Here is a 21,840-nt window from a genome sequence, read left to right on the forward strand (position 1 = left end):
CAGAAACAGGCCCTCAAATAACCCAGTTGTTGGAATTAGGACATATTTAGAGAAGTTATTATAAATACATTTGAAACTTAAAGGAAAAGATGGGCAAATGAAGGAAAAAAGAAAAACCCAGCATAAAAAAGGAAACTGTATGAAATAACCAAATGGAAATTCTACAGCTAACACACACCCACACCCACACACACCCGCACACACACACATTCAGTATATGAAATGAAAATTTACTGGACTGGCTTAACACTGAAGACAGGCGAAAATAAAAATAAGAAAGTTCATAGATTTTGGATACTAGCCCTTTGTCCGATATGTCATTTGCAAATATCTTTTCCCATTCCGTTGGTTGCCTTTTAGTTTTGTTGGTTGTTTCCTTTGCTGTGCAGAAGCTTTTTATCTTCATAAGGTCTAAATGGATAAACACATTGTGGCACATCACCAATAAAAAGGAATGAACTATTGATATATGCAACTTGGATATATCCAACAACTTGGATGAATCTCAAAACAACTGTGATAAGTCTAAAAAGCTTGGGGTGCCTGGGTAGCTCAGTCAGCTGAGTGACCTCAACTCAGGTCATGATCTCATGGTTTGTGAGATGGAGTCCTGTGTTGGGCCTGCTGCTGTCAGCACAGAGCTCGCTTGGGATTCTCTGTGGCCCTGCTGTCTCTACCCCTCCCTCACCTCTCAAAAATAAAGAAACATTAAAAAAAAAAGGCTAAAAAATACCCACTTTTTATATTATTTATATAAAATTCTAGAAAATGCAAACTAATCTGTAGTGAAGAAAGAAGAACAATGGTTGCTTAGGACGGGGAGAGGACTTTTGAGGGGGATACATTATGCTCATTATCTTGAATATGGTGATGGCTTCATGACGTATACATATATCAAAACTTACTGTAGTATGTACTTTAAATATTGGCTATTTACAGTATGTCAATTATACTTCAATAAAGCTATTTAAAAATTTTTTAAAAAGTAAGACACTTAACAGATTTTTGTTTTTGAAAAGTTAAAAATTCCTTCACTTTTTATTCCTGGTACCACTACCACAATTTACAGGACAATATACCTGATGTAATGAAAAGAAAGAGAAAAAGCTACAACAGATAAAAGACCTCAGGAATGCACATCTAATTGACACTACATTGCCTTCATCAATAGCTGCACTTTTTGCCAACTGTGGCTATGACAGTCCTGAACAAGAAGGGGTTCCTGTTTAAGCTTCAGGAACTTTTCTGATTATGGAGCATCGTTCCTTCTGTGGCAGATTTTTGCAGTTCCTCTAATGCACTGGGGACGACTGTCTCAAAGTAACCTGTCAGCTTTCCTGACAACACCTTGCTCGCTCTCCTGCTAAGAACTGTAGCCCTTTTCTTCTGAAAATTTTTAGAACCTTCTGCTACCATATCCACCACTTCCACCACCAGATCCATAACCACCACCATAGCGACTGCCCGAGCTTATTCCACCAAAACTGCCCCCTTTCATGGGTCCTCAGCTTGGTTGCTGTTGTCCACTATAATTTCCAAAATCATTATAGTTCCCACGGCCACCATAGTTACCACCTCCAAAATTTCCTCCTTCATTGTAACCATCATATCCTCCACCACCACCACCATACCCACCGCCTTGGTTTCCATATCCTGGTCCACCACCACCATAGCCTCCTCTGCTACTATAACCAGGACCACCACCACAGTTGCCACCATCACCTCCAAATCCATTGTATCCACCATCACCTCCTCCATATCTACCTCTGCTGCCACCACCTCCACTGTAGCCTCCTCTTCCACCAAAGTTTCCTCCACGACCCATAAAGTTGCCAGATCCACCTCCACGACCTCTTTGTGATCCAGCAGACTGCATTTCTTGTTTGGAAAGGGCCTTTTCCACTTCACAATTACGCCCATTAATAGTGATGGTATTTCTGAACAATTTTATCAACTGTATCATGATCATCAAAAATTACAAAAGCAAATCCTCTCTTTTTTCCACTCTGCCTGTCCTCCATAACTTCTATGGTTTCCATCTTGCCATACTTTTCAAAGCAGTCTCTCAAATTGTATTCTTCTGTATCTTCTTTAATACTACCAATGAAATTTTTCTTCATAGTTAGATGGGCACCAGGCTTTGCAGAATCCTCTCCAGAAACAGCTCTCTTTGGTTCCACTACACGTCCATCACCCTTGTGTGGTCGAGCACACATGGCTGCATCCACCTCTTCCACGCAAGAGTAAGTCACAAAACCAAAACCCCTGGAACGTTTTGTTTGGGGGTCTCTCATCACCACACAATCTGTAAGTGTGTCCCATTTTTCAAAACGTTCTCATAAACTATCATTTGTAGTTTCAAAGCTCAAACCACCAATAAACAGTTTTCTCAACTGCTCTGGTTCCTTAGGATCATGCCCCCCGCCCCGCCCGGCAGAGACAGAGTCCGGCTGGGGGCAACCAGGCGGTGGTTTTACCTCCATTTTGAGACCGGACTCGCCTCTTCCAACTGGAGCTCAATGTGGGCTAGACTTTTTTTTTTTTTTTTTTTTTAAGAAATGAAGCCTTGCCCTCAGTGACCTTCCAGAGCATTTGGGGAAGGGATGATTACAGGTTGAGGAAGGAAAGTACAGGTTGTGACCCATCTGTGGAGTGTGCAGTGAGTGCCACAGGGTTATCTCCAAGGGCTGTGTGCTGGGGAAAGTCTCCCAGGGGGGATAAAATGATCCAGCAGAATGTCTGGGTGTGGGGAGAGGCTGTAGGGAATGAAATCCTGAACACTACTCTCAAAGGAGGGAAGGGCCTTTACAGACTTAAGCCAGGCCTGAGGGCAGCTCTCCCCTTGGAGTAAACTTTCATTGTTTCTAAGGAAAAAGAAGCCTGAAGGAAGAATGCACGCAGAAGTCCGGTTTCTATTACAAGAAGCAGAGCCAGTTAAGAGAAAAAGGGTTTGCAGATTCCATTTCATAGCTTCTTCACTCTGATGCATGGAGCCCATGAGATGGTATGTCAATTCATTCATTCATTCATTCATTCATTTTTTTTTAATGTTTATGTTTGAGACAATGCGAGAGACAGAGTGCAAACAGCGGAGGGGCCGACAGAGGAAGACACAGAATCTGAAGCGGGCTCCAGGCTCTGAGCTGTCAGCCCAGAGCCCGAGGCAGAGCTCAAACTCATGAACCGTAAGATCATGACCTGAGCCGAAGTGGGACGCTTAACCGACTGAGCCATTGGTTCATTCTTACTTGTACCGACTGACGCATTCGTTCATTCTTATTTGTACCGGGCACTTTGCTGGGTGCTGGGGATACAGGGCCCACATGAAGGTTGCATCAGTGTAGTTCCTGTTTCTCAAAGTGTAGACCGTGCCCTATCTGCAGCTTCAAGATTTCCAATGCTAATACAAATACAGACCCCTAGGCCTCACCTGTAGGTAAGACGGAGACACACCTTATCAGAATCTCAGTGCTAGCCTTCAGAATCTGCTCCACATTGCAGAACCCCCTTCTTCTGCAGCTCAAGTCTGAGGACATTGGTCTGGTGGCTGACGCCTTTGCAGGTTACTTTCAGGACAGCAATGTTCCCTTGGATATGACGCCGACATAAACAGCAGCGCCTGCAGACGACTGTGGAGGACCGGCTTCGCCTCTCCCCTTACCCCCTCCTCTGGCCCCTCCTTAGGCCCCCCTCCCCCAGCGCCCCGGGGTAGCGCCTGAGGGAAGCAGGAAGGCCCCGCCCCCCCACGCTAGCCCCGCCCAGGTTGTCAGAGACGAGGAAGCCCCGCCCCGGCCGGGCTTGCGCCTTTTCTGACAACCAGGGCCTCCCAACCCTTACCCCCAACCCTCGCGGGGCTGTCACCAGAATCACCACGCGTCCTGCAGACTGCAGCCTCGACCCGGGAGGGAGACAGCGACATGGCGGCGGCCAAGCCCGAGAACCTCTCTCTGGTGGTGCACGGACCCGGAGACCTGCGCCTGGTAAAACGGGAAGGGGAGTGGGAAGCCTAGCCGGACCCTGCCCTGCTGGCCTCCGAACTCGGCCAAGCCGCCGTCCCAGCTCGCCAATTCCAGCGCTGCGCTGGGCCTGCACCTCTGTGCCCTGGCCGCCCAGATCAGAGCTGGTTACCATGTTGGGGGGAGGGGATGGCTGGTTTGTAAAGTGCTAAGAGGAAGGTTCTTGTCCAGTGCCTCCCGGAACCCAGCCCCGTGGCCGGCACGTGGCCAGAGCCTAGAAAAGTTGCAAACTGATTGAAGCCTTCTCCCTCCTTTGCCAGCTGCAGATTCACAGTCTAGTCTCTAATCATTGCACTTTTAAAAAGAGGTACCAGGAGGCTGCCTGATGTAGGATATGCTCTGAATTTCTCTGAGCAGACAGTGCAGGGCAGAAAGGAGGGCCACATTTAAAAGATGTGGAACGCGGGGCGCCTGGGTGGCGCAGTCGGTTAAGCGTCCGACTTCAGCCAGGTCACGATCTCGCATTCCGTGAGTTCGAGCCCCGCGTCGGGCTCTGGGCTGATGGCTCAGAGCCTGGAGCCTGCTTCCGATTCTGTGTCTCCCTCTCTCTCTGCCCCTCCCCCGTTCATGCTCTGTCTCTCTCTGTCCCAAAAATAAATAAACGTTGAAAAAACAAAAAAAAATTTTTAAAAGATGTGGAACTCATATTTAATCTCTCTTGTCTGGGGCTGATTACACATCCTTTGCAGGATTATTACGATCACAAGAGTACCCAGCACTAACTAGGGACTCAGAAAGTGCCAGTTTCTGTCCCTTTTCCTTCCAGCACAGGTCTCCGTCACCAGGACTCATGGTGTTGCCTGTGCCTGTGCCAGACTTCTGTATCTGAATAGTGTCCATGTCTCTAAAGGTTCTTTCCTCCTTGCCTCCCTTAGTCCCCATTTTGTTCATTTTCCAGCCATTTTCCTCTTTGATCCGGCTCCCATGTTTCTTTAAGAGCGTTAAGTGTATGTCCACCATACTTCTACTTCTGCTCCCTGGCTCATGGGGCCAAAGTTAAGGGAGCTGCAGGATCAGCCCTGTGGTCATGCCAGGGGGCCCTTGACAAAGTCCATCTCAGATGGGCCTGGGATGGCGGTGGGTGTGTGGGACGGGTGCCAGCCATCTCTACTGCTCCCTGGCACCTCCTTCCTCAAGAGACTATGCACCACAATCTAGATGAGAGAGACTCAGGAGATTATCCAGATTAACAGTTCTTGACTACTTATGAATCTGTGGTCTCTCTCCTCACAGAATGCAAATAGACTGAGTTTAGCAGCAAGTTCAGAGATTTTATGGACTTCCTTTAAGTCCCTCCATCAACCTTTAGAGGTTTGTGGACCCCAGACCAAGGACTCCTGCCCTGAGTCAATTCTCCTATTTTCTCAGTTGAAGAAAAGTGCCATTCCTGCGGTGCCTGGGTGGCTCAGTTGGTTAAGCGTCCAACTTTGGCTCAGGTCATGATCTCTTGTCCATGAGTAAGAGCCCTTTGTCGGGCTCTTCTGACAGCTCAGAGCCGGGAGCTGCTTTGGATTCTGTGTCTCCCCCTCTCTCTGCCCCTTCCCACTTGTGCTCTCTGAAAAACAAATAAACATTAAAAAAAAAAAAAAAGACTGTCCCCAGGATGACAGACTTGCCCAGATGAGAGCTCAGAGGTTGACTCCCATTCCAGTGCTCTCTGCACTCACTGTGGAGTCTCACCCAAGGTCTTGAATTAAAATGACACTGTTAGTGTTTATTGCTATAACACATGATGAAATTAATAGTAAGACAACGTGAGGGCTTTCCTGGAGGCTGCACGGAGTAAAGACCTCACAGGGAGGGGTCCTTAACCTAGGACCTAGGGGAGGTCCCAGAGGAGATGGATGCTACTTGACCTGGTTCTTGAAGGATGAGTAGGAGTCATTCAGGCAAATAAATGCAAGAGCAAGTGCCAAGATATGTGGAGTACAAGATTACAGGTTCTGTTTACCGGCCCTGCAAATAGTGTGATGTACTGACTGGAGGGTGGTAAAGCTGGAGAGGTGGACAGGACCTGATTCTCCATCTGCTCAGGGCCTGCTTTAAGTCCTGGACCTAATAAGTAGCAGAACTAGAATTGCAACCCCAGGATCTGCTTTGCCTTAACTCTTAAACTCAGCCTGTCCCACTGCTCAGGCTCAGATGACTTCTTTCTGTCACGGTTGTCTAGAACAAAGCCTTGAAGATTGGAGGGAGCGGGAAGCCAACCTTAAAATTGATTTTATAAAAAAAAAATAATTTTTTTAAAAACTTAGGAGTGACTGATGGCTCAGTCGGTTGAACATCCTACTTTTTTTCTTTAAAATTTTTAAACAATTTTTATTTATTTTTGAGAGAGAGAGAGACAGAGACCAAGCGGGGGAGGGGCAGAGAGAAAGGGGGACAGGATCCCAAGCGGGCTCTACATCTACAGCAGAGAGCCCAATGTGGGGCTTGAACATACGAACCACGAGATCATGACCTGAGCCACCCAGGCGCCCCTCTTTAATTTTTTTTAATGTTTATTTATTTTTGAGGAAGAGATGGCGTGGGTGGGGGAGGGACACAGAGAAAGGGAGACACAAAATCTGAAGCAGGCTCCAGGCTCTGAGCTGTCAGCACAGAGTTTAATATGGGGTTCAAACTCACGTGACCATGAGATCATGACCTGAGCTGAAGTCGGACACTTAACCAAGGACACTTAACTGAGCCATTCAGGTGCCCCAGCATCTGACTTTTGATTTCAGCACAGGTCAGGATCCCAGGGTCCTGGGATGGAGCCCCATGTCTGACTATGTGCTGAGTGTGGAGCCTGCTTGAGATTCTTTCTCTCCCTCTACCCCTCTCCCCTGTTCATGTGCACTCTTTCTCTGTAAAATTTAAAAAATCATTTTTAATTAAAAATTTTTTTAATCAACTTTGCCTTAGAATCTACTCTTGATTAGGGATGAGTTGGGGTGGTTATATCCTAAAGGCTCTAGAAAATGCATGATGGGCTAAAGAATGTAGCTTGTGGTTACACTAAAATGGTTCAGGGTGGATTCACGAGGGCCTCAGGTTTGTTTGAGAGTAGGATGTGGTGGGATCATTTACTAGACAAAAGAGTAGAGTAAAATATTGAGGTCAGGTTTGAGTGTAAGATGTCTCTAGGACACAACATCAAGGTGTCTTTGAGAAATTACCTTGGTTTTAGGGATCAGGGGTGCAGGGTTGATTTTTTGGGGGCTGGAAATGTAAGTTCAGGAGTCATTTGCTTCTCTACTGGGCAGTACTTCACCTCCTCCCCACAAGGCATTTGGGAATGGGGAGAGGGTTTGTCACAGTAACTGAGGGGCAGACTTCATAGAGTTAACAGCACTGTCCTGTTGGAGGAGTCAACATGGTGGAGAAGTAGGGGGACCCGAAGTTCCCTCATTCTCAAATATAGCACTGTCCTGCTCAACAAAATATTATTGCCTTGCCCACAGTAGCACCCTAGTGGGAAATTGTAGCTGGATGAACTTGCCTAGGCTGAGTAGGACATGTAGAGTGAGAAAGCAGCAAATGGAGGACACTACCCTGGAGAGAGCCTCACACTCAGGGGAAAAGGCAGAAAGCTGTCAGCTGAGAAGAGTGACCAGGGATGCCTATGCTGCCTCAGATACCTGCAATGCAACACAGACCTTCCTGGCCCCTCACCATTCCCTCCAGAGAAGGACCCCCTTCCCCTACTTCCATAGACTATCTTTACTCTTCCACTCCCTTCTGTAAGGTGAATAGGTAAGTAGATTGGGACTGGGGATTGGTACTGTTAGTAAACCAGAAAGCAACAAGGAGGAACAGTCCTGGGGCACCTTGGGAGGGAACACCAGTTTTTCTTTCTGTGGGAGAACCAAAATGAAATCCAAGAGTTCCTGGCAGAGCAAGCTGTGGCCATTTTGTCCGACCAGGCTCAGGGTCCACTGATAGAAAGGGCTGTGCCTCAGGAACTCATGTGAAGGGAGCTGTCTGGGGGGAGGCCAATTTCTAAAATCTGTAGCAGGATTTGAAAGGGTTCTGAAGCAGGAAGCAAGGGCTCGACCCTTCCCAGTGCTGCCATCCCACTTCAGGACAGCCCAGAGACCAGCCAGCAGCCATGGCTGGGCTTCTGTGGGGGAAATTTAACCTGGGCCACTTGAAACTCCTGCCATCTTCTACCTGCTGGGAAGGAAACAGAACACTTAGCCATTTTCCTGCTTATGGAGAAGGCTGGATTCCCTTTTCTTTCTTGATGCTGTGGCCCCAGGGAAGGAAAAATTAAATTCCTTGCCTGTTATGTAGCTAGTGATGACCTCAACCACAGCAAGGGAAAGGCCAAGGCAGCTTCAGTGCTCCCTGACCTGGGGATTCAGGCCTCCATGGTGCCTGGGCTCCAGGCATTTTGTAAGTTGCGTGGTAAATCAGAGAGAGAGAGAGAGAGTATATGTACCTAAACACACACACACACACACACACACACACACACACACACACACACACAGGCACACACACATATACACTGACTGGTGGTTTTCATTTATAATGAGAAAAACAAAAATGTGAGGTAACAAAAAAAGACTGACTTTTCCCTCCCTATTTTAAATAGAGAAGGGAGCAAGGGGAGAGGCAGCCAAGCTGATGCATAAAGAGGCAAACAGCCTGTCAGCAAAAAGTGTCAGCTCACTGAGGTCCTCTTAAAAAGGAAACAGTAATAAGGTCACGAGCCAGGTTGAGGCCCAGAGTGGGATTTAGTGCCAGCTCTGCTGTTTATAGTTGTGTGACTCGCCAAATTACTTTCTGCTTCAGTTTCCCATCTGTATAATGGGGATGACAGTAGTTCTCATCTCTGGGGTGTGTGGGGACTAGATGATGTCAGGGAGCAAGAATTCTTGTCTCCTCAAAGGTCCTAGCTGGACTAAGAATCAAATTGACACAAGACAGATTAACAGGAGAAAATAAAATTTAATAGCATGTGTCCAGAGAATCCATACAGACAATGGAAACTCCAAAGACAGTCAGGCAAAATGAGGTATATGTGTCATTCTGAACCAAGGAGAAAGGGGATAGGGGCTTGGGACTTCAAAGGGAATGAATGTAATTCACAGAAAAATGAAAAAGTAAATGTTTGGTAAATAAATGTTTGCCCTGCCCTATAGATAGATAACTCAGATAAAGTTTATCTCTGGTAGTAGATAGCCCTTACTCTGTAAAGACCCTCTAATTTATTTATTTATTTATTTATTTATTTATTTATTTATTATTATTTTTTTAATGTTTATTTTTGAGAGAGCTCGATCTGGGGAGGGGCAGAGAGGGGGGACAGAGGATGCTCCTCACTGACAGCAGAGAGCCCGATGTGGGGATCAAATCCACGAACCCTGAGATCATGATCTGAGCCAAAGTCTGATGCTCAACCAACTGAGCCACCCAGGCACCCAAGAGTCTCCAATTTAGATTGTTCTTTGTAGTTAAGAGAGGGGCAAACGTTTCTCCTGAGCCCACAGGATCTCAATTCCCTTCAGCTCAAAATAATCCCACATATGCCAAAATGGCCCACCTTGGGGCAGGACCATTACAGTGGGATGGTGCTGTAAAAGACCCAGCCTTATGGAGCTCGAGTCCTGCATCAGATGCCCTACACATCTCAGCATAAAAAGAGATGAGACCAACACCTACAAATGCACGGACAATCTTTTTTTCTTTTTGTGCTATGTGGACAATTTTTAGCCAAATTATAATACATGTGGGCCCAGGAGATAATCTTATATCCATCTGTATTTACCAGTCAAATTACTTTGTGTCCCTCTGGTCAGTCTTGAGAAATCCAGAAGTTGCTTGTGATTGGGAAATGAATTCTCTTTGAGTTACTAGTTCATGAAGTTGAGATATAAAACAGATTAGTTTTTTCCACAGAAGCTGTTTTTGGTGGGGGGAGGAGGGAGGCTTTTTTTTTTTTTTTTTTTTTTTAACGCTCTAGGTTTCACTTGAAAGGTAAGGGAAACAAAGAGCATGTTGAGTGCCTACTATATCCCAGGCATACACTGGGTGCTTTCATGCATTGCTTCACAAACTATCCCGAATGAAGCACCAATTTTATATTTTTAGCCATGAACTGATATGCTTGTATTGCTGCATTTTGATGTTACGGCAATGTCAAATGTTGTAAATATTTGTAAATTCTCCCATCAGTTTCTGTAGGTGTTGCATCAATAATAGACGTAGTACTAGGTCCGTATTGCATCAGGAGTAGTCCACTTCGCGTCCACTTTATCTGCCTTACTCGTGACAGCTCTGCCAGATTTCAGGCACCAGCATCTGGCCAGGGAATATGGAACAACCCAGCCCCCACATCCAGGAAGCTGAACAGTGGGTTTGGGATAGGGGATAGTCAGATTTTTGTTTTACCATGTAGGGGAGGAAAAGTAATTTTCTTCCTGTGCTTCTAGGTTATTGGCTGAGACCCCTTGTAATAAAAGACCCCTTGTAATAAAACACACACACACACACACACACACACACACACACACACACACACGCACACAAGAGTGGCGGAGGGGCAGAGAGGTTAGGCCGGATCCAAAGCAGGCTCTGGGCTGACTGCAGAGCATCTGATGCAGGACTTGAGCTCACGGATCATGACCTGAGCCAAAGTCCGTAAGCCAAGATGCTAACCAACTAAGTCACCCAGGCGCCCCTAAAAGACAGACTAACAAGAGAAAACTAAACAAGTTGTTTTCAAAAAAATTTTTTTTAATGTTTATTTATTTTTGAGAGAGACAGAGACAGAATGAGAGAGGCAGAGAGAGAGAGAGACAAACAGAATCCGAAGCAGGCTCCAGGCTGTCAGCACAGAGCCTGACCAGGGGCTCGAACCCGTGAGCTGTGAGATCATGACCTGAGCCAAAGTCAGACGCTCAACCGACTGAGCCACTCAGGTGCCCCAGTAAACAAATTTTATAACTGTACCTCCTATATGCATGGGAGATATCAGGAAAACTGAATAATTTCCAGAAATGGCCTAAGCCACCATCTTAAATACCATTTCCAGCTAAAGACAAAAGGTCCTAGAGTGAGGGAAACCAGTTATGGGAGGTTTCAGGAAAAAGCACAGTAAACAAGGGTAAGGTTGTTATGCAAATTTAAATCTGTGCCTTCTTCCTAGAAAACTATCTAGAAAGATAGTTATCCTTTTCCTGGAACAGAGAGGGAGACACCCTTACAAATGGAGATTTTCCTTGTCAGCATAAATCTCTTACAAAATTTACATAGTTTTCAGATATTTTCCTATTCAGCTGTTTGTTAAAAATGATCGGCCTAAAATAATTCTTATGCCAAAGAGATAAATTTTGGGATGACAAATTTTCCTCTGGAGGAAAGAACAAGTTAAAGGGAAAATAGTCATTTTAGAATGATGGGTTGATGTTTAATTACAAAGGGCAGAGGAAATGTACCAGTATGGAGCTTAATTAAACATTAATCAGGCCCCATGAAGATGAGTTTTTGCACTTTGAGGAAATGTGTTAATACCCTAGATCAAAAGATTTGATTTGAATCTGTACAAATTTTATTTATTTATTTATTTATTTATTTATTTATTTATTTATTTATGATGTGGGACAGGAGGAGAAGGAGAGAGAGACCTTTTTTTTTTTTTTTTTTTTGAGAGAGACTCTTAAGCTGACTGCATGCCCAGTGGGGATCCCAATACGGGGCTCAATCTCACACTGTGAAATTATGAGCCAAAATTGAGAGGCTACTGCTTAACTGACCCCGGCACCCCTGTAATAATTATTTTTAAAGTAAAAAAATTCTATGTCTGTAATATAACACATTGAAAATATCCCATCCTTGTATATGTACTTTACTGTTAAGATTTGTGGGTAAGGACAAGGGGATTATTTAATGCGGGGGCATCAACACTGGCACCTCCAGTGGTCCTGAGCACAATGTCTTTTTCCCTGGTTATTTTTGCCATCAGCTGACAGGGCTAGTTATCTATAAGATCACTTTAAAGGGCCCTGATAGGCTTCAATTATCAGCTGGATTACACTGGGAGTTTACTCTGAGTGGGGAAATGCTGGCTACTTAACCCTTTAACACCTGAGCTAGATTTATCAGTCAGAGGCACTGAAAATAGTCTAAAACTCCTTCTGAAAAAGGGAAAATCAGGTATAGCAAATAGCCCAAAGAAATACCTCTTCCCTTATTTTAATATTTTAATTAATATTTATTTTAATATTATTAAACAATATTATTTAAATGAAATTAAATGATATCATAATTTAATATTAAATATTATTAATATTTTAATATTTATTTTAACAATAAAACAAGACCCAAACCAATAAACAACAGGAAATTAAATCCAGCAAATCTGGCCATCTCTGCCAACTGCTAGGGAAGGACAGTGCCTTTGTCTGCAGGAGGTCCAGAGGCACAAAGCTAACACATTCCCCTGCAAGCAGCAGGAGCAGTCAACAATACCACAAATAGGATCAGAACATTTTATGTAATAAGTCCTTAGTACTACTTAGTACTCTCTTAGTACTACTAACAGAGGTAGTAAAAGTAGCCCTATTCTGAAGGGAAAAGCTAGAATTATGGGTATGGGGGAAATTTATCTTTCAAAATTGCATGACAAAAATTAAGGAGGAGAAATATGTACTCACAGTATTGGCATCCACTTGATCTTTTAGTGTGGCTGTTAAAGCTGGCAGTTTTCTCAATCAGATTGACATTAAGAACACTAATTACTGGAGGAAAAATGTTCAGATTTTGTGAAGTGATATTCAGCTTAATGTTATTTTTTTCAGTGTTTTTTATTATTTTTGTAATGCTTATTTTTGGAGAGACCATGTGTACAAGAGTTGGGGAGGGGCAGAGAGAGAAGGAGACAGGATCCAAAGCAGGCTCTGCTGCAAGGGTGTGCTGGGAATTGCAGAGGCTTGCTGAGAACATGGTGGCCAGAACATAGAGAGTTTAGGATTTTACAGGGCCACTGGGCACTTTAAATTGATTTGCATTTTATAAAGATTGTTAGCAGAAGAAGGCTGGTTGGAGCCCTGAGGGCTTGGGCCGGAGAGTGGCTCAGTGGACTTTGGGAGAGTATTCAACCCTTCTACTTTGACCCCAAGTTTGCCAAGCCTAATGCAGCTAGAACAAAGTCTTTTTTTTTTTTTTTAATGTTTATTTTTGAGAGACAGAGCGCAAACAGGGGAGGGGCAGAGAAAGAGGGAGATACAGAATTTGAAGCAGGCTCCAGGCCCTGAGCTGGCAGCACAGAGCCGGGCGCAGGGCTCGAACTCATGAACCGTGAATTCATGACCTGATCTGAAGTTGGCTGCTTAACTGACTGAGCCACCCAGGCGCCCCTAGAACAAAGCCGTTTATGACAAAATGCCTAATTAGGAAATGTTTGGATTTTCCTCCCACGCTCAAAACATGCTCAAGGGAAGAGGAAAATTGAGGAGGGAGGGAAGCCAAAATAAGGTCTTCTGCTCTCTCCTGCTCTGTCTGTGCAGAACAGCCAGACAACAGGTTGTCTGGGTACAGATGGGGGTGGGAGGCGAACGTGGGCTTTGAGGACCTGGGGTGAGGCCAGCCTCTAAGCCCTCAGTCTAAGGCAGGGAGGTTGGCCAACACCTTCCCACAACTGGTAGAATCAGGCTTAAAACACTAGGCTGGAATCCTATATCACTTTCTCCCAAATTCCAACCTTTTAAGAAAAGCAGTTCAAGTCTCTTAATACTGATGTGACAAACAAGGGAAATAACAACTTCTCCCCAAAACAAATTTAAGAAGTAACCCTTTTCAGAAGGAAAAGGACAAGTCTGTCCAGAGCTGGTTCAACCATACTGTGAATTAATTATAGAAAAAATAACTTTGATTCTATTTCTTTTGTAATAAGACCTAACTTATTTACTATGAGCCGGGCACTCTATTTTCTGAATATGCTCATTATACAGAGGAGGAAATTGAAGGCACAAAGAGGTTATGTAACTGCCCCGAGGTCATGCAGCTGGTGGAGGGGAGCCTCAGTTTGCACACAGACATGTTGTTCCAGAGTCTGAGTGCTTCACCCCTGCTCCACACAGGTCAGCTGCCGGAGGGAGAAGGCATCTTCCCTTGATTTCTCCTCATGTCGAGGCTGTTTCTGCAACCCAAGCAAGATGTACTGAGGGTATATGAACTCAGATGTGCAGGTGGAAGTAGAAGATAAGGGGCTATGAGGATATATTTGGGAGAGAAATATTTAGGCTAACTTGAGAAAGTACATTTAGGAAATACAAGACAGCATTTAGGATACAAGAGACACCTGGGAGGATTCCATGTTCCCACAGAGTTCTTTTTTTTTTTTTTTCTATTTTTAAATATTTATTTTTGAGAGAGAGAGAGAGAGAGAGAGGGAGGGGGGGAGGAGAGAGAGAGAGAGAGAGAGAGAGAGAGAGAGAGAGGCAGGCTCCAGGGTCTGAGCTGTCAGCACAGAGCCCCACATGGGGCTTGAACTCATGAACGGTGAGATCATGACCTGAGCCAAAGGAGGCTGAAGCAACTGAGCCACCTCGGCGCTCCCCCACAGAGTTATTCATGAAGTACTTCCATGACTTATTCCAGGAGATGGGAGGAGACCTGGAGGGGATGGAAGGATGTCTGTGATGCATTTCTGACTTGTGAAAAATGCTGGAAAAAACAGTTAACTCCTCCTTATCCCTTTGTTTACTGTTACTCCCAGAAAGGTAAGAAATACTGTTTAGGAAAGCTTGAATATGTATGATAACAAAACTTTGGGGGAATGGAAGGGCGATGAGGATAAAAGGGGAAGTTGAGGGATCTCAGACGGGCTAAGAAATGGGTGAACAAAAGAATATCTTCACCGAAATCTGAGACAGAAAAAGGAGATTAAGTAAACAGAGGACTGTGGCCAGCGTCATACCAAGGAACCACAAACGAAAAGCAAAGTTTTTTCAGTGACCCCGTTGTGATAACTTTCTACAACACGAGCTCTGCAGCCATGCTTAGGATAACATTTACAGACTTAGGGACTGATCTTAACATGGTCTTGTGCTTCTGTGGCATGTCTCCTGCAGAGAGGGGAGTCAGGAGTCAAGCTGAATTGTAAGAGTGGTTAGAGTCAGCAAGAACGAGAATGGAAAAAAAAGTTGGTTTGCAAGGAGAGGTATTTAAGTTCTCCACAATGTGTGATCTGCTACCAAGGAAAAACCGGGCTGTCAGCACAGCGCCCTCTAGTGTCTCTGAAAGTCACTGCAGCTCTGTGGGGGTGGGAGGGCCAAAGTTGGTCAGCTCTGTTAACCTCCAGCATATGTTTACAGTGGTAATCTCTAGTGACTCAGGGCCAACTGTTGGCTTTGAGCTTGATTCTTACCCCTCTCCACCCCTAAATGGGTATTCAGGGCTGGCCTGGTTGGAGGTAAGGGTATGAAGAATATGCTGTGGATTTATCTCTTGTTTCTTGAGAAGTTGCCTAACAGTGCCTTTACTGGGGAGGATGGGGTGCTGTTCCATGTTTGAAATAAAGGCCTTACTCTTTAGTTTCAATTAACCTGCAGTTTAAAATCTCACCCAGTATAAGAGAAACAGAACTTTATGTGGCAATCCCTGATGTATAATGTCAGAGATGGGACTTGCAACTCTGAGAGGTTTTGGTGACAGCCAGCTATCCTGAGTTGCCCATTTTTAGATGGACTCCCTCTCCCCACCCTCCTTCCTTCCTTCCTTTCACAGGTAGCCAGTTTAAGTTATCAAGAGATGAAAAACTGCCTTGAGAAGTGTTTTCCCCACATCAAGCTGCTTTGGATATAGTTCCACCAATTTTATCATAGTGCTGCCATGGGCACATCACTGTGAGGATGAACCGAGGTGATGCATGTGCAGCACTTAGCACAGGACCTGGTAGAAAAAAGTTGGTCAATGTTAGCTAATTAGCATTAGCAATTGTCTCTTTGGACTTGGTTCCACTGGGGACAAGGAATTCAAATTAGCATCAAGCTATTTCAACAGAAAGGTTGGTAATCTGAGTTGAGTGAGAACCACAGACCTTCCTTGGTGTCCGTCATGGACAGTGGTTACATAACAAGAACAAACCTCTCTCCCTCCCCTCCATGTTTGAGGCAGTACACTGTACCTGGTGACTGAAGAGATTGAAGGCATGGTCTTTGGCATCGAGGTTATTTTGTTAGCAAAATAGCTCGGGTGTCATTTACTGCTACCCTATTAAGCATCTGGGGGAGGCTTTCTGAAGGGGGCAAGCTTTGAGCAGTGCCCCTTCCAGACAGAGCACTGTGCATGGGGCCCAGCCCCAACATTGTCATCACCTGTCTGGCTGCTTCTTGCATCACCCTGGAAGGAGAAAAGGCATCTTGTACCCCTGGAGTGCAGTGTGGGATGCAGTGAGTCAGTTGGGGAATCAGGTTTAGTCCTGGTTTATCCACTCTGTGGTGGTATGGCTTTGGCCAAGTTATTTAACTTCCCAGCCTCAGGTTTCTCATCTGCAAACTGTGGGCCATGTGCCATGATGTGTGTGAAGCCAGAATGTTGTCTGGCACATAGTTGTTACAGTGAACATTTTACATTCCTTCCTCTTCTTGGCTGTCTTCAAAGAATTCATAAAATGAACACTTGGATTTAGCCACTCATTGTCCTTCCTTCTTGTCACCAGGAATTTCCTAGCTAGTTAGCAATGGGAAGAAATGTTGGTTAATGTTAATAATAATAAGAATAAGAATAATAATAATAATAGCTGTGAATGCCAGAATAGCTCAGATTGGTTTTGTTTTTTCTTTTTTTTTGTTTTTGTTTTTGAGAGAGAGAGAGAGAGTGCAGATGAGTGAGGCGCAGAGAGGGAGACGGAGAGAGAAGCTAGGCTCACCAAAGGCAAGGCACAAGCTCACCTAATTCAGGGCTCCAACTCACAAACCATGAGACCGTGACCTGAGCCGAAATCAAATGCTCAAGCAACTGAGCCACCCAGATGCCCTAGATTGCTTGTTGAACCTGGAGAGTAGTCAAAATGCAGGTCCTGTGTGTTCCCAAAGGGCATCTGAAAGTCCACATGGGAGGTTTCAGAAGAGAGGACCCAGCAATGGTCCGTGTGCTGATGTAAAGGTATGAGTAGAGATCAAAAACCTCACATAGAATTACCACATACCCTATCCTTTCCCTATAAGAGTTTCCCAGACCAAACAAATCTGTATCTTAAGAATGTGGTTTTTGAGGAGGGCAGGATCTGATAGGAAGACAGCCCAAACATCCTTTCTGCCTAGGGGAGCATATATACTTTTTATTAGTCCAGGGTAAATTGCATCCGTGGGTGGGGTGAGGTCAGCAGTTAGAGTCAGCACTATCTAGTGTGTCCCCTCAGGCATTCACCTGGTAGCATTGTGGTCTGAACCTGTGTTAATTCTAAGAAGAAGCATTTGAATGAAACTCCACATTAATTAAATAGTTGAGGGGCACCTGGGTGGCTCAGCCAGTTAAGTGTCCAACTCTTGATTTCGGTTCAGGTCTTGATCTCAGGGTCATGAGTTCAAGCCTCATGTTGGGCTCTGCAGTGAGTGTGAAGCCTACTTAAAAAAAATTGAAAATGTTCATAAGGGAAAGTTATTGTGCATACTAAATAGTTTTTCTATTTTATTTCCTTTAGGAGAACTATCCGATCCCTGAACCAGGACCAAATGGTAGGTCCTTGGGACACTTGACTTACTTCTTATTATTTACCCTGGAGACACCTGTGCATTGCTCCCTTACCCCCCTTTTCCTTCTGTTTATTACTTTACCTCCAATTAAAAACTGTGTTTTTGTTAGGCTGTAAACCCAGTCTGTTATTCACAGCATGACTGGATAGGTTCAACTGGACTCCTACATGAAATAAAAACAGTGATAGACCCAGAAGAGTTACCACATCAGACTGCTGACTTGTCCCAGAGTTTTTGACATTAAATGTCTTCAATTTCTGGACAAAAAGGCAGAGTTGTTCCTTGTTTGACCTAACAACAGAGGTAGGTTAGTTACTCTCTCTATATAAGCTGCCGTTTGGGTGGCCAAATCTTGTCCTAACCCTAACCCTTACCCAAGTTTGGAAAATGAGGAAGTCCACAGAACTTAATCTCTTAGGTAGAAAAGAGAGCGTCATTGGAAGAAGACTAGGACTTTCTGTCAAGTGGGGGTGGGAGGGGCTGTATGGAGCAACACCCCACGGTCAAAGCACAGACAGCGGGTGAGTACTCTGGGGCAGGGTTCCTGCCACCTTTGTTCCAGTCTTCCGGCCTCTCACCAGGTGAGCCTCTGAGGCCCAGCTGACATGCACATTTCCTTGAGTGGTGTCTGTACCTGGGGAAGTCATGCCGCCCTGTTGGCGTGGGCAAGATACCTGCTGACAATTTTTCAATCCCTCTCGTCCCCTGAGTCCCACTTCATAATGTGCAGGACTCTGTGGTGAGGCTGAGAGCAAGGGGGAGAGTGTCTATAGATAGCTCATCCCAGCACCCAGCCACTCAGGTCTCCTTTCTGTCCTTGAGTTGGGGATGTGCTTTCCCACCTTTCCCCGGAGCTGTAGCTTCCGTGTCAACATCAGATTGAAGGCAACTTTCCTGGAATCTCAAGAGCTTTGCTACTCAAAGGTCAGCTGCATTGTTGATTTATAGTGATAAGAATATTGACAATAGCTGTTTCTATCAGTGTTTAACACGTAATGTATATTTAGGGTTTAAGTGTTTTCACCAAGATATGGTGTTTTAGAGACATGAAAGAGCACCTCACTGTGTCCTGAAAAGTTAGTATGGATTCTAGAAGCAGCCAAACAAGGGCTGTCTTGGACCCAAAGGACCCTGGTACTGTTTCTCTGATACAACATTCTGCTTTTTCTTTCTCGTCTCTTGCTGCCCTTGATTGGATGGGGAAATAATAGCAAATTTCAGCTAGTATTTCTAGCAAGTGAAATTTAATCTCTTATTATAAATTGGTAGAGAGGAAACTCTGAGATCATTTTCTCTACCTTTGATCTCAGTATTCACCCTGCCATTTCTTACTCTGTCACCAAGGCCAAGGACAGAGAAGATTCTACAGAACCACACCTGTGGATCACCCGTGATGTGTGGCAAGGGCAGGGTGGGCAACACCTGCATGCATAGCAGAGCTTTAGGTCTCTTTGTCTTTCTAAGGCAGAGCTTTTTCTCAGGGAGATACTTGCAACGTGCTCACCTTAGTCAGACTGGGCCAGTAATCCTTTCGTGTTTGTTTTGCAGAGGGGCTCAGTAGCATCATTATTTTCAATTTGGAAAACTGACAACAATAATACCAACACATCTCACTTTATTCAAACCTGCGAAGGGGAAATACCAGTTGGAATCTCTGGGTGGTTTAAATTAAATCTGCACTTTTAAACAGAACAACAGGCATGCAGAACGCAGCCAGATAGCTCACAAAGTGTTGCCAAGCCTAGATTTTGCCAGCCTTCCTCTCAGGAATTGGTAAGATTCAGGCGTAGCATATTTTCTGGAAACAGCTCTCTCCTAGAAAACAGTTTTTCCCTTACATGGTTGATACATTTCTTCCCATTAATAATATCTTATTTGTGCAGTGGATTAGAGTTCTCCAGAGAAGCAGAACCAAGAAAGAGACAGGAGAAAGAGAGATTGAGCATATAGATTTGTTTATATATAGGTTTATTATATATGTATGTGGAGAGAGGGCTGGAAGAGATTTATCTTCATTGGCTCATGTGATTGTGAGGACTGGCAAATCTGAAATTTGTAGGGCTGACCAGCATGCTGGAAATTCAGGTCAAAGCTGATGTTTCAGTCTTGGGGAATTCCTTCTTCGGGAAATCTCAATCTTCTCCTAGGACCCTCAACTGATTGGATGAGGACCACCCACATTAGGTGGAGTAATCTGCTTTACTTTTTACAATTTACTTATTGAGTCAGTAGACTCCAATGTTAATTACATCTAAAAAATACCCTCACGGCAACATCTTCTGTTTGACCAAACAGCTGGGCACCACAGCCTTGCTGAGCTGACACATAGCATTAACCCTCAAAAGCAGTTATTTTGCTCTGTGGAAGCTTTTCCTGGCTTGTAAGCCTTCATCGGTGTTGCTGTTTAGCTTGTTTCCCTCTGTGGTTGTATCTGGCCTTTGAAACCAAACCCTCTTCCTGTCCAGAGGGGAAGTATGGTGGTGCCTCAGGCTGCAGGGAGGATGGTTCATTCCCTCACTTGTTTTCTCCTTCCTTTTATCAGAAGTGCTGCTGAGGATGCATTCCGTTGGAATCTGCGGCTCAGATGTCCACTACTGGCAGCATGGTCGAATTGGGGATTTTATTGTGAAGAAGCCAATGGTGCTGGGGCATGAAGCTTCAGGAACAGTTGTAAAAGTGGGATCATTGGTAAAGCACCTAAAGCCAGGTCAGCAAAACCCTTCAATTCACTGTTTTATTTATCCCTCAACATAAATAAATATTTGTGTGCACTTTCTTGGGGCCAGGCCCTCTGTTAAACCCTGGGGTTACAGCAGTGAATAAGACAGTCTTCAATTTCTACACACATGGATCTTACCTTCCACAGAGGAAGACGGGCCTGGGACACACATACAGTTCCTTAAGTACAGTTGTGTTGAGGGCAACAGAGAAGAAAAGGTGACCAGGGTGTTCTAACCAGATCCCTGGCTCCTTGAAGGGAGGAACAGTTAATCCAACACCTGAAGGCAACTAAGGAATAAACCAGTTAAAGGGGTGGGGGAAACATTCCAGGCATAGGAACCATAAACTGTCTCCACATGCTGAGAACCAGGGTCTTTAGTACAGTCACTGTTCTTATTGGGCGACTGGAAAACTGTCAATATTTTTCTAGATTTGCTTAATTCATTCTCTTGAAGGGAGGAATTCTCAGCTATTGGCAGCCTGTGATGTTCCCCAATAAGTGAATTAAATTCGAGCTGTGTGACACAGCCAACTGTTGGCTTTATTCTTCCTTTGCTGATGAGGCCACTGTACAGCCTGGAAACGACATCAGATCATTTGAGGGAAGGAGAAGGTTGGCAGGAGATACCATTTCTCAGTTATAAGGCTCTCTGAGCACAGCTACATGAAGAGGAACTTTCTGGCCCTGAAGAAGCTAGACTTGTGTCTCACTTAAGAATGTTGTCAGGCTCTCCATTCATCATGAGTGGAAGTTGAGAAAGCCCCTGAGAATTTTGTGGGGCTATCCCAAAGGGGAAGATTCATAGTTTCCAACAGCCCCTGAGTGGTTCTTACCTGTGGGTCCAGATATCTAAATACTAGTCATAATAAAGAGTGTGGGGGTTCTTTAAATTTCAGTTATAATAAGTGCTGAGTGCAATCCACAATGAGTCCAACCTTGTGCTTTGAGGGATACAGAGAATTGAGAAGATATGATACCTGGATACTTTCATCTAGTTGGGAAGACCAGACATCAGGACATAAATACCAATAATTAGAGAATAAGACCATTGGGTACTATAAGGTATGAAAAAGAATTGGCTCTAGCAGTTCAAAGAAAGGGCATTTGTGATGGGCAGAGGTCTTAAATGAAGGTTCATGGAGGAGATACGTCTTAGGGCTGGATATTTAACAATAATAATTGTAGGAAGAAGGTAGCTAATATTCATTGCTTTACTGTTAGCCTCCATGTTAAATATTTACATGTATAATTATGTATGTCATTACTGAAACAACTGTATAAGGTAGGCATTATTTTCTTCCTTAACAGATGAAGAAAGTAAAGCACGGTGATTAGGCAGAGTCATACACTAGTGAGTCTCAAGCTGGGATGCCTGTCTTGGTCTTTCTGACTCTAAAGCAAGTGCTCAGAACCA

At 44.6% G+C, this 21,840-nt stretch overlaps 1 protein-coding gene and 1 pseudogene across 1 annotated transcript in view; one reads left to right on the plus strand and one right to left on the minus strand.

Annotated features, from left to right (window-relative positions):
- Positions 1-1,008: 1,008 nt before the first annotated feature.
- LOC121041633 (heterogeneous nuclear ribonucleoprotein A3-like) lies at positions 1,009-2,483 on the minus strand (annotated as a pseudogene).
- A 1,280-nt stretch (positions 2,484-3,763) lies between these two features.
- Positions 3,764-21,840, plus strand: part of SORD (sorbitol dehydrogenase) — a 34,974-nt gene continuing 16,897 nt past the window's right edge. Inside the window, exons 1-3 of the mRNA XM_040492562.1 lie at positions 3,764-3,980; positions 17,653-17,686; positions 20,247-20,411. Coding sequence (XP_040348496.1) covers positions 3,918-3,980; positions 17,653-17,686; positions 20,247-20,411 — 262 coding nt within the window. The 5' untranslated portion in view covers positions 3,764-3,917. The remainder of the gene's footprint in view (positions 3,981-17,652; positions 17,687-20,246; positions 20,412-21,840) is intronic.

Source organism: Herpailurus yagouaroundi, unplaced genomic scaffold (assembly GCF_014898765.1).
Source record: "Herpailurus yagouaroundi ecotype Mexico unplaced genomic scaffold, PumYag 184, whole genome shotgun sequence".
Taxonomy (NCBI): domain Eukaryota; kingdom Metazoa; phylum Chordata; class Mammalia; order Carnivora; family Felidae; genus Herpailurus; species Herpailurus yagouaroundi.